This window comes from Alexandromys fortis, unplaced genomic scaffold (assembly GCF_014885135.2).
Source record: "Alexandromys fortis isolate MF-2015 unplaced genomic scaffold, M_Fortis_MF-2015_v1.1 scaffold_20, whole genome shotgun sequence".
Lineage (NCBI taxonomy): Eukaryota > Metazoa > Chordata > Mammalia > Rodentia > Cricetidae > Alexandromys > Alexandromys fortis.
The window spans coordinates 2,608,853-2,621,829 of NW_026067903.1; the positions used below are offsets into that span (position 1 = coordinate 2,608,853).

The 12,977-nt window shown below is 44.0% G+C and overlaps 1 protein-coding gene across 6 annotated transcripts in view; it reads right to left on the minus strand.

Annotated features, from left to right (window-relative positions):
* Il1r1 (interleukin 1 receptor type 1) overlaps positions 1 to 12,977 on the minus strand; it is a 62,841-nt gene that overhangs the window by 2,599 nt on the left and 47,265 nt on the right. For all 6 annotated transcript variants that reach the window (XM_050134739.1, XM_050134735.1, XM_050134736.1 and 3 more), the window contains 7 exons: positions 11,785 to 11,848; positions 8,686 to 8,920; positions 8,405 to 8,594; positions 7,018 to 7,186; positions 4,788 to 4,853; positions 1,851 to 1,968; positions 951 to 1,102 (listed from right to left, as the gene is read on the minus strand). In XM_050134739.1, the coding sequence (XP_049990696.1) occupies positions 951 to 1,102; positions 1,851 to 1,968; positions 4,788 to 4,853; positions 7,018 to 7,186; positions 8,405 to 8,594; positions 8,686 to 8,920; positions 11,785 to 11,842 (988 nt within the window). In that variant the 5' untranslated portion in view covers positions 11,843 to 11,848. The remainder of the gene's footprint in view (positions 1 to 950; positions 1,103 to 1,850; positions 1,969 to 4,787; positions 4,854 to 7,017; positions 7,187 to 8,404; positions 8,595 to 8,685; positions 8,921 to 11,784; positions 11,849 to 12,977) is intronic.

Genomic DNA, 12,977 nt, shown 5'->3' on the forward strand with positions numbered 1-12,977 from the left:
AGTTCACTATAGCACAACAGGACAGGTCAAAAGCATACAAAGCCCGCATGATTCACTGAGGGAGGAGAATCTGACAGGAAGATCCTAAAGATGAGGGACAAAAAGGAAGCGGCCTTTCACATTCCCACATTCGTGTGGTCTCTCTCATAGTTCACCAAAGAAAAGGAGTGTGGGTGAGAGAGATGAGAGAAGAGGGAGCTTAAGAGGAAGGAGGGTGGAGAACAATTGGGAAGAGGAAAGACAAAGGAAGTGCCTCTTGGCTGTCAGGGCATGGGTAGCATCCAGAAAATATCTAAATCCTCAAAGGCTTTACTTTTCTGCTTTATTTATTTGTTTGTTTGTTTAAATTATGTTTATGCACATACCCTGGCTTTTAAGCCCTGTTTTAAAAACTGTGGAGTATTTAAACAATATTTTCAGCACTGGGTTTTGACTATCCCAATTCTTGAAAACCAGTGCCTTCAGACATCCTTGTTACAAACAGGGTAGTTAGGCTTTCCCTGCATAACCATCTTGTTTGATCCTGTGCTTTAAAAAAATTAATGAGGTAATGACTATGAAACCCAATACAGGTAGCTACTGGTCCTGGGAAAAGAATAATATGTTAAGAGAAATGGAGAAGAGCTGCTGTGACCGGGATGCACGATGCCTCCGCGTGTGACCGGGATGCACGATGCCTCTACATGTGATCACGATACATGAGGCCTCCGCGTGTGACCGGGATGCATGATGTCTCCACAGTGACGCCCAAAACAGAGGCAGGGAGGCAGGCTCAGACCAGGCAAGGGGGTGGGAGGTTTCCTAACAGAACAGAGAATTTAGGCCAAGAAGCACAAACGATGAGAAGCTGCCGCTGAAGAAGGGGTGAGGAACGTTCCAGGCAAAGGAAACCACAGAAGAATCCACTGGGCTGTGCAAACTGTGAGGTTAAGTAAGCACTTGTTACTTACTTGGATATATTAATGTGACATATGCTGACTCCATAATGTTCGTGTTCCTGACGAAACACGTAAATGGATACTTATAAAAGTGGCTCCGGACCGCTGAAATGTTAAGTACTGTAATGAGTGTATACTTTCTTTTGGATGAAGGATGTTGCACGCTGTTCAAAAAGAGAGAGACAGAGAAGGGGAGTAATTAGAGTAGGTAAGCTCCCGTCAATAGGGAATAAGACCTATGGGTCCAGGTAATTGCTTTATTTGTGACATAAATTACAGCTCAAATAACCACATCCCCTCCTCCCATCATGCGCAAATAGTCTATTGGTAAGACGAATCTGAAATTGTATAACCTCAAGGTCAGGAACACCCAGTAGCAAAGAAATCAAGTTAAAATTAGCAGCTTGCAAAGGAACACACACACACACACACACACACACACACACACACACACACACGGGGGTCGGGGGGAGCCTTAAACATTCTGTCCTCCATGGGTGTTCGGGACTGGGGCAGATGACAAAGGGCATGGCATATGAAGAGACTGGAAGGAGGAGTTAATAGATCTTCATCCAGCCCATGGAGATTGAAGCAGAGACTGATTCCTGATTCCTTCCATAGTCTTTCCAAAGGATTTAATACACATGAAGAGAACCTTACTGCAACGCAGCACAAAACGGAATGTAAGGAAAGAGCTTTGAGCTGGTGTGCAATTTGTACAGTGACACGTATTTTTAACAACAACCACAAAATACAGGTTCTCACAAATATTATCTAGATGACTTAGCAAAACCCAAAGTGGTCAGCAGAAGGCTAGGAGTAGTTGAGCACCAGCTAGCTCTCAGTATTAGATTCAAAACTAGAACAAGTTGTGGCACAGAATTTAATATTGACATTGACCGGTAAACTCACAGCTGGTAGTCTTCTACTAGGAGAGGATCATCGTCTTCAATCGCTGATCCATTCCACTTCCAGTAGACAAGATCCGATTCCTGGCCTGTGACATTGCAGATCAGCTGTATCCTGGATTCTGAAAAGCAATGTATTTTGAGTCCAAAGACTAACTGGCCTTTATTACACTCTATGTCTATTTGTAAATGGCTCCTGGATAAACATTTGAAGGGTAGAGGAGCAAAATGAAAGAGGAAAAATTCCCTAATCCTCATCACCCAGAGAACGCCACTGCTTGTCACTTTATATAGCTCCATCTTGGTCTTTCTCCTCACACATCGGCAAGAACGTGAATGGGATCTTATTGTCTAACACTCTGTAATCAATGTAGCCTGGAAACTTCAGCCTCCGTGATTAGTCCTCCTGTTGGTATGAGACTACCTAGCATTTCATAATATAACTATACACTAACAAAATAGTTACTGCTGAATTTCTGAAGTGTCATTATTATGATTATTATGATTCATAGTTAAGGAACACCCTGCTTATATCACTGTTTTCTCCTATCTGCAAGTATTACTTGGAATGAAAATCTGGAGGCAGGATGTGCTTACAGTGTTGATACAGAAATCTATGGCCTTGTTGCATTTCCAGTCCTTCTGGGAAGATACACCTTCAATGCCAAACTCCAAACAAATAAGGCTGCACTGGCCCACTCCCCCTCCAGCCGCTACAGCCATTATTCCACATAAAACCCCCCAGAAAACAGGGGACATTCAGCAAGCATTGCTCACTGAAAGAAGAAAAATCAAACTCAATTTTCATTTAATTTTTCTTTCTTCCCTGAGTGTCTTCAGAGCAGGAACTGAAGGCCTGGAGCACACCACACAAGGCTCTTCATCACAGCCTAGCCAACCTGCATTGTTTTTCTTTAGCTTTATTTATTTTATGTGCATGCATGTTTTGTCTGCATATATATGTCTGTGCACCACATATGTGCCTGGTGCCTCCAGAGGCCAGAAGAGGGTGTTGGATCCCCTGGAACTGGAGATCATTGTGAGCCATCATGTGAGTGAGTGCTGGGAATTGAACCCAAGTCCTCTACATGAGCAGCCAGCACTCGTAACCACTGAATCTCTCCAGCACCCCAATCTACACTTCTTGAACTACTGGTGAACACATTTTTCCTAGCTTAGTGTTCACTGGACCCTCACTGCTCCTCACACGTCAGATCCATTATTTAGCCTCTTTCTCGGAACAAACTCACAAGTGTCAAGTTGTTCTCCCTTAATCAAAGACACTCACTCTTCATAGACATAAGAACTCCCCAGAAAACTTTCAGGGCTAGCTGTCGATATTTTTGTTTATGAAAACTCTTTGACCTAGACCTTTTGTTTTCTCATGATCAAGATTTATAAGAGCTATTTTTTTATTTTATCTATCTTCACTCACTTCTTTCTAAAAACCCTCTCTACCACCAAATCAGGAAAGGACGGAGGTACATATTCGGGTGTTTGAGAATTCCACTGCCTTTTGTTCTCGAAGCTGTCTAGGATGTAGTGCTCGATCTTCTGGTCTACACTGAATAAAAAGTTTTAAGCCAGGTAGTTGGATTTAATTTTAGACCATTGGTTGACAGGAAGTTTCTTCTCTATTTATGTTGCCTTTATGATAGAATAAATTCTCGTTTTTTTACTTCAGTAAGAATAAGTATGTAGACTTATACACATCCTCCTTCCTGGGTATGTGTGTGTGTGTGTGCATGTTAAGAGTGCAGATGTATCTATGTATAGATGTGTGTGTGTGCGCATGTTTATGCATGTAAGGGTGCAGGCACACGTGTGTGGATGCTGGACAGCAATTTTGGACTTCCTCAGGAATAGTACCCACGTACTGTTTCAGACAGGTTTTTCACTGGGTAAAGCTCACCTATTAATTCTAGACTGGCTGGCCATCCAGCGACAGGTCTCTACCCATCTCTGCTTCCCCAGCACTGGGATTAGAGATGGCCACCCAGAGACTGGTCTGTGCCCGTGTCTGCTGCCCCAGCACTGGGGTTACAAGTGGTCACCCAGCAACAGGTCTGTACCCATTTCTGCTTCCCCAGCACTGGAATTATAGGTGGCCACCCAGGGACAGGTCTCTACCCATCTCTGCTTCCCCAGAACTGGGATTAGAGATGGCCACCCAGAGACAGGTCTGTACCCGTGTCTGCTGCCCCAGCACTGGGGTTAGAGTTGTGCATGACCACCCCCAGGTCTTTACACAAATGCTGCATCCCAAGCTCAGGCCCTCACAAGCACCCCCTCCTCTTTCTGTTTCTGTTGTTTTTAAGACAGAACCCATTTGTCATCGAGGCTAACCTCAGGCTCACTATTCTTCAGTGCACACCACCACACCTAGCTAAACACGGCTCTCTCCCCAGGAGGAGTGAAAGACTGGCTCCATATATGGCAGGAAGGGGAATCCATTGCTGTGCTGCTCAAGATGGGTCTTTCTTCGTGATATTTTTAAAAAACTGACTAACTTGGAAAAGCGCTTTTTTAGAATAACTTTCATTGTTTTTAGCATATATAATCTCAGCCTTCTGCCTAAAAGATTGGCTCCAATGACAAAATATTCTGTGTCAATTAGATAAATTATATGTTATATTCTTAGATATTTTAACTTTAGCATGTGGCTGCTATTTGCATAGTCAGAAAGGCTCCATTGCAAAGCAAGGGTGGGAAAATTGGATATGGCTAGATTTTTGCCATAAGAAGCAAAAACTTAACAAAGATAAATTTAAGAAATAAATTCAAAACATTTTAAAGCCATTTGAATATACGATTTGTGCCACTGTCCCTCCATAGGTGTATCTGGTAACTGGCTTATGCTGTGTGTGTTGTGAAGGTCATGTTATCTTCACCTTGAGTTTGGAATGGTGGTCTCGTCAAACCCGGCCTGGAGCCTGCTTACCTGGGTCTACTTCCATCGTCTCGTTCCGTGGGCTCAGGATCACAGGCCTGTCGCTCTTACTCTCGCCTGCAAGGAGAAAGGTCACAGAGCTCCTCAGCTTTTCACCAGACAGAACCCCACGTGGTACCGGCCCTCAGCCAGCACTGAGCTAGACAGATCAAGGGCAGCAGGAGGTAGGTGAGAGAAGACGAGAACCACCAGAAATGAGCAAACAGAACACCCGAAGCTTGGCTGGACCATATACTCCATACACGTGAACCATACAGGGGTCCCGAAGCCTCCATACATGTGTATACAGGTACACCTGCACTTTTACATATATGTAAGCACACACACACACACACACACACACACACACACACAAAGAGAAGGACACCTGAGCATAATAACACATATCTCTACAAAGTATGAGTAAGAATTTATTCTTTATACAGTACCTATGTGGACAACCTGGGAGTTGGAGGGTTCTCCTCTCCCTGCAAAGCAGGAAAGGCAGTAGCTAGGACAAAAGCACCCCCTTGAGCAGAAGTGGCCAGTGCTGGGACTGAAATGCTGGGTTACTGTGGTACCAACCAAGCAGCCACTGGCGAGCGACAAACCACTTGGCAGAATTGATTTAAATAAGACAGAAGGCTTTCAAAAGGCTCTGAAGATTAAGCTCCTGCTTCTTTACAAGATCAGTTCTGTGGGCTGATCCGTGGCTGAGAAGGAAGAATTAGAAACAGGCTAGAATGACGGAAGTCCTCCACAGGCAGAGAAACGAAAAGCACAGGGCAGGAAGTTGGCTTTCATCTTTCCTATAGACAGGGCAGCAAGTGCTCGATACATGATCGCTGAAAGTTAGATCCGGCTGATGCTTGTAGGGCCACGTGAGGGATACATTTGTATTCAATGAAATCAGTCTTTGAAAAAGCAATGCCTTAATACCGGGAAGATACAGCTATATGTATGTCGATCCTGTTCCGGGTTTGCCTGGGAGAGCCGCAACTGTCCCCCAGCATACTCACTCAGAGATGATTTCTCTCCTCCCCACAAAAACATCCTGGTTAGGTTAGCTTCCTATTACTGGAAGCTGCCATTTACAGAAAGGTTCAACATTCTGCCTATTCCCAAGTAACTTGTGTAAGTGCAATTTGGTTTGTGTTACTGTGAAATAGTTATCAATGCGCTATACGGGGATGACAAGATTGGGCAACCTGGAAACATCAAGAGCAGTTATTCTGCACCTGTGTACTGCCCACCCATTGTAGCAAGGCTTGCTATGCAGCAGGCACATGACTACAGGCTGAGCCTGCCTCATCTCTAATCCTCCCAACACCTTTCAGGCCACACCATCTTGTTACAGATACTTAGACACATACTTAGAGAAGTAGTGATTGAGCTAATAAAAACGTGCGTTCTGGATATGGAATATCTCCAGACTTAGGAGGATCTACCCCATTCGTGCCAGTGACCACTCTGCTGGACTCTGGGGTTTGTCTTATGCTATACTGGGATTTGAATCCAAAGCTTCATACACACAAGGCAAATGCCTTTCCCTGATGTCAGTGACTCCTGTTCAGTTAGATTCTCCCAGGACAGGCTCACAAATGGTGACATTAACCCACTAAAGGGAGTCCTGAGCTCTCTGGAAGATCTTCCTTCTGTGATATCTAAGAATGTTACAGAACCCCTTGGAAGGCATAACTCATAACGTGATGGTCTAAGTAGGATTGCATCTGAAGCAGGGATGGAAAATATTCATGTAATATTTACTAACAAAAATGGAATTAAAACCGTAGGACGTTGTGTTGTGTTGTGTTGTGTTTTGAAGATGAAATGTCCCCCATGGGCTCATTTGTTTGATCCCCAACTGTATCCATATTCAGGAAGATTCTAGAAGATGAGGCAAAGCTGGACAGAGGATGTCACTGGGAGGTGGGTCTTAAGCCTGACCCACTTACAGTTTCTCTCTCTCTCTCTCTCTCTCTCTCTCTCCTCTCTCTCTCTCTTCCAGCCTCACACTCCAGCTGCCATGCCTTCTTCACCATGACCAGCTGGATTCTCTCTTGAACTGTAAGCTAAAAACAAACCCTCTCTTCCCTCTCTTGGTTCTCGTGACTAATCAGTCTTGTGAGTCACTAGTCAATTCCAATACTCAGTTCCTCTGTAAACAATGAAGTAACGGCAACCTGACGGTCTTCCAGCTGTCCCGCACACAAACCCCTGTGGGGTCAGAGCTACGACTCACCTATCGTGATGAACTCTATCGCTCGGGTGACTGGATACTCCTTCCCCAGGTACATGTAGGACACGCGGCAAATGTAGTTCCCCCCATGCTCTTCAGCCACGTTCCTCACCATTAGTTTATTCTTGGCCCCGACGAAATTTTCGCTGTCAAGAGGCAGTGGTTTACAATCCTAGACAAGAAGAGAGAAATGGGAGCCTTGGAAACGTCAGGGACTCCCCTGTGTAACAGGAACAGGAACTTTAGTTTTTCACCTTGGCAAGTTCCTATCTGAAAAAGTGACTTGCTTGATTTGGGGCAAAAAAATAAATAAATAAATCAAATAAAATAGTTACAACTTCAAAATTTCAAGCCCAGAGACCTAGGCCATGAAGACAAGTGAAGACAAATTTATTTCACAGAAGACATAACAGAAGCAATATTGTTGACATCTGTCAACAGCATGGTCTATTCCAGAATGATATTATTTATTTTGTATTCACTAGTCTCTAAAAGATGACTTTCATGTAAAAGTCCCACTAGGCTACTAAATTAAAGCCACCAAAGTGTGTTGTGCCCACCCTCGTGTTTACGTGACTACAGACACTAACAGGCTATGTGCGGAACATTTAACTTTTAATTAGTCTTTTAGGATTTAATTTTGTGTTGTCTTTAATTATGAGTAGGTATATGTGCAATGATGGGTTTGTGCATATGAGTGCAGGTGCCCGTGCAAGCCAGAAGGGGGTGCCAGATCCCCTGGGACTGCAGTTACAGGTAATTACAAGCCGCCTTCTGTGGATGCTGGGAAGCAAATTCCAGCCCTACAAAAGAGCAGTTCGAGCTCTTAACCACTGAGCATCTCTGCAGCCCCAGCACATAAGTGTTTTTAATTAAACACAAAATAATATCTGCTACAAAAACAAACCATCTCTTAAATGGCTTAAACATCTAATCCATCTTCTCAAATGTGTTGAGTTCTATTACTTTCTTGAAACTGTATCTTACTCAGTCAGATAGAAACAATTATAAGATTTTAGGGGGGCTGGAGAGATGGCTCAGCGGTTAAGAGCATTGCCTGCTCTTCTGAAGGTCCTGAGTTCAATTCCCGGCAACCACATGGTGGCTCACAACCATCTGTAATGAGGTCTGGTGCCCTCTTCTGGCCTGTAGACATACACACAGACAGAATATTGTATACATAATAAATATATATTAAAAAAAAAAGATTTTAGATAAGTTGTAAAAACCAACAGACACAGGCTTACGTTTTTGTTTGCTTCTCTGTGAAGTTACACCACCACAGAGCAGAAACAGTATACGAACATGTCAAAGATTTTTGTGGACACATTTCACTGTTCAAAGCAGAAAACTGTCTAAAAATAAAATATCATACTTAAAGTGAAATTACCTTATACCACTGAACTTTGGGTAACTGGTTGTTTTCATCTTTAAAAAAATCCAAATAAGGGCACACAAGACTTCCATCCCCTGCGATGTAGAGGCGCTGTTTGAAGGTGGCTTGCGTGCTGTAACACAAGCCAGGGTCTTTCTCTAAAACCTTCATGGTTATTTTAGTTTTGAGACAGTGAGTTGAGTTTCTAAAATAAAGTAAGATATGAAAATTCATCATTACTAAAGTGATTTTTCTGTCCTTAACTGTCATCGAGGCTTAGGACATCCCTTCCTTACCTCACTATACAATAGTAATATCCCGAGTCCTCCATCTTGGCAGGAGCAAACCAAAGCCGTTCATTCTGCTGATGAATCCTGGCGCTCTGTTCTACTGATACGGGTGTCTTGCTGTCATTTTTATACCACATTATGGTGCCGCGCTTTTCATTCGGAATTAGAGGACAATCACGAATATCAATTTCATTTACATATGAAAATAAAATGATCTCATCTGAATATTCTTTACAGTTATCTTTAAGAGAGAAAAAAAGGGAAGCAATTTCTATAAGAAAAAGTCTCGGTGTTTCTTCATGCAATATCAACATTTGAACGCATTGGTTAGTCAAGATACCAGCTCCTGCCAGATCTACAGTTCACAGCTGTGTGGTTAAGAGCAGTCTTCGGGGTGGAGACCATTTATGTTCAGTTGCAGCTCCGCCACGTGGTCCCTGTGGGCTGTACCTTGGGCAAATGACTTATCCCCTCTTACTTTCTGCTTATTCATCTAAAGGGAGGAATAATGGGAGAGAGACATTCACTCTGTGCAGTGGAGAACTGCAAAGACTAAATATGGCCTCCCGTGTGAACAGCTAACAAATGGGCAAGCATAGGAAACAACACTGTTCAAGACATGACCTAACTCTATCTCCTAGTTACTCAAGATGCTGAAAGAGACATGAGACACAGTGAACAGAGGCATAAAACAATTCAGGAAAAAAAAAACTTCTAGTAATAAAAAAATGCATCGTCAAGTTGAAAATATTCTGGGGAAATAATTAAGAAAACCCGAAGGCATAACATTAGAAAACATTCAAGATTAAACAAGGCGGGGGGGGGGGAGTGAGCAAGCAGGGCATCAAGATAGCTTAGGGCAGCTAGAAAACATCTAATATGAATTGCTGCAAGAGTGGGGAACACAGAAAACATATTGGAAATACAGGCTGAAATTGCTCAAGATGTGATAAATAAGCTTGGGTCCCAAGACACAGTGAACTCTAAGAAAAGGCAAGACAGCTGGAAAGGTGGCCAGAGGTTAAGAACACTGACTGCTCTGCCAGAGGTTCTGAGCTCAATTTCTCGCTACCCCAGGGTGGCTCACAGCCATCTGTAATGGGGTCTGATGCCCTCTTCTGGCCTGCAGATCTACATGCAGTTAGAGTACTCATATACACAAAATACATAAATAAATAAATCTTTGAGCCAGGGAGTGGTGGCACCTTTAATCCCAGCAGGAAGAGGCAGGTGGGTCTCTGAGTTAAAGGCTAGCCTGGTAGTGAGTTCAAGGACAGCCAGAGCTGTTCCACAGAGGAATCCTGCCTAAAATCAAACAACGAAAAAGAAAAGATAAAGAAAATCACACCAACTGCCTAGTGATCAGATTAACACCAGTGAACAAAAAAAAAAATCTTATGTAGCCAGAGAGCCTTTCAAATTGTTTTTATTGATTTTATTGAGCTACACATCCTTCTCTGCTCCCCTTCCTTCCTCTCCACTCCCCTTCTACCCACCCCATGGTCCCCATGCTCCCAATTTATTCAAGAGACATCTATATCACAGCTCATGCGTCTATGGCTCGGGGAACATCAAGGGAGAGGGGACAGAAAGATTTTAAGAGCCAGAATACCAGAAAGTCAACTATGAAACAGTTTCTCCTGGAAATAGCTGCATACACAAGACTGAAACAATAGTAACATCACTGGAGATATTAACTTGGAAGGGGAAATTTTCATGGGGTTCTATCCCTAGACAAAGAACTACAGTAACCAATGACTGCTAGAAGCAGGGGGGACTTTGCTTCACCCAAGGCTGAACCCCATTATTGGTTATCCAATACAGAGTGCTCATCCCTGAAACAATATATGCACAAACTTTTTTTTTAATTATTTATTATGTATACAATGTTCTGTCTGTGTGTATGCCTGCAGGCCAGAAGAGGACACCAGACCTCATTACAGATGGTTGTGAGCCACCATGTGGTTGCTGGGAATTGAACTCAGGACCTTTGGCAGAGCAGGCAATGCTCTTAACCGCTGAGCCATCTCTCCAGCCCAATGCACAAACTTTTAAACTGCAAAATTCAATAACTCCCCGAGGGCATCTCCCTCAGCACATCTGCACTGGACATGTTCCTATTATATTCTCTCACCCAGAGACGCTTTCTCTACTCGGCTCCAAATTTCTGGTCAGACTTGTACTAGTTCTCTGACCACTGAAAGCTTGACAGTCGGTTGCCCTGGAGGAAGCCAGAGCCTCAGTTGTTGATACAATCTTTCCTGACCACACTCAGTGACCTCATTCTGTCTCTCAGCTCTCACACGAGCTGCTTTTAACCTCTTGGCCTTTGCACGTGTTGCCAACGACATTTCTCCCCTTAGCCTGGAATCTACATAACTGCTTTTGTCCCTACTTCAGGGTGGACTCACAATCAACCTTCCAGTTGAGATATTTTTGTGCCCAGATACAGAATGGGAAACTGAACCTTTTACTTAGCTCCCCCACCCCCGCCAATATTGCTTGCTTTCCTAGTGTCTCCATCTAACTTATCTACAACACTGCATGGCGTATGCGATTTTGTCCTGTCTCCCCCAGAAAGAAAGTCGCCTGTAAGCAGCTGCTTCCATACAGATTATTCCCGGCAGCGATCTCAGCACCTTCCAGCTGAGGCATTGTAAAGGCTCAATGCGTTTGCGGCAGGAAATGAAGAAGGAAAGGAGCCGATGAAGAAACTGGAAGGGAATACAGATGGAGTAGCCATGGGTCCATGATTGGTGTTCGACACCTACTCCAGGGTAAGCAGCCCTTACACGGTCCCATGAGCACTGAGGTGACGGGAGGCCTGGACTAGACCCAGAGTCCCAGACAGGAGCTCTTACTGCAGATCTAGAGACATGACCCCGGGGTTCTTAATCTCACCGGCCTCGGTTTCCCAAAACACTAGGCATAGAATGAGAGACGACAATACGGAAAAGGACTTTCAGATGGACAGTTCTGGGGCCAGGAGAATCCTAGGTGTAACTGAAAACGGGAAAGAAAATGTCTCTGATACACGAACGCGGCCGTGCATTCTCCCTCGTCCCAGCCTGGAGATGACCAGCGTAGAGGAGACAGCAGACTCACCGGTCTCCAGCGACAGCAGAGGGGCGATGACACAAAGGAGCCCAAGTAGCACTCTCATATTCTCCTGGGGAAACAGAAGAAGGGAAGGAGGGCGGGATGTTAGTAACCCGGAAAAGCTCTCGGTTTCCTGACCTCCACCTGCCCTCACCCACTACCCCCAGGTCCCATGGAAAAGCCTTCCTCACCACTCCAAGTTATGTTAGACTTCTAATTAGAAAGTTAAGGGGTGTGTGTGTGTGTGTGTGTGTGAGTGTGTGTGTGTGTGTGACAGAATTGGGGACAAATTCAGCTCGAAAGCATTTCCAGCATCTTTCCCCAAATACATTTCTAAAATACGTTTTCATCTTCTATTCCACTTGAATCCCCTCAGAATACATCTTTCAACCAACATAGACGACGGCCAGATCTCTACACCCATGGGAGCTACGTCTACAGATCCAACCAACAGCCATGTTGCATAACTTGAAAGGCTGTGCTTCTGTGCTGAAGATGCATGGCTTTTAGGAAGCTGTCGGTCCCTAGAACACAGGAGAACAACTGTGGACATGAAACTGACCTCTCATGATATACCTTAACTACCCCAAGTGCAGGGGTGGATGTAGACAAGATTTGAGCATCTACGTCATTCAGTATCCACAGCTCTTGTGGAACCAGTCTCCCGTGGGGATAGAGGTAAGTGGACTCCCTAAACCCAAAGTAGCTCCCTCTACCTGTGTACAGTTGTCTCCATCCAGAAGGTATTTCCCACACCCAAGACATGCCTTCATTGAAAACCCCATATCAATTACCTGTATAACACAATACATAGGGTTGTATCCAAAAATGACTAAAATAAATCATATCAACATATTAGAGCTGCATTTATTCTTGTGGTTTAGGTGGATTTCCCCTTCACTGGGGATTTTTATACTTTCCAGAAGGTCTATGATGAACGTGTATGAATTTTTTCACAGTGAAAAAAAAAGCACCACTGTTTCTGTAAGTGGCTCCGAAGGCCTCACCAGCAGGACCATCAAAAGCGGTTAGCAATGGGGATAGCATCCATATTAAACTGAGGTCCTGAGGACTTACCCCCCTTTTAAAATTCATATTGTTATGTATTGACTTTACGAAGTGTTGAGTTTCACGATATTTTCATTAAGTGTATGATGTACGTTGATCCTTGCAGCCTTTATTAACCTCCTCACCTGTCT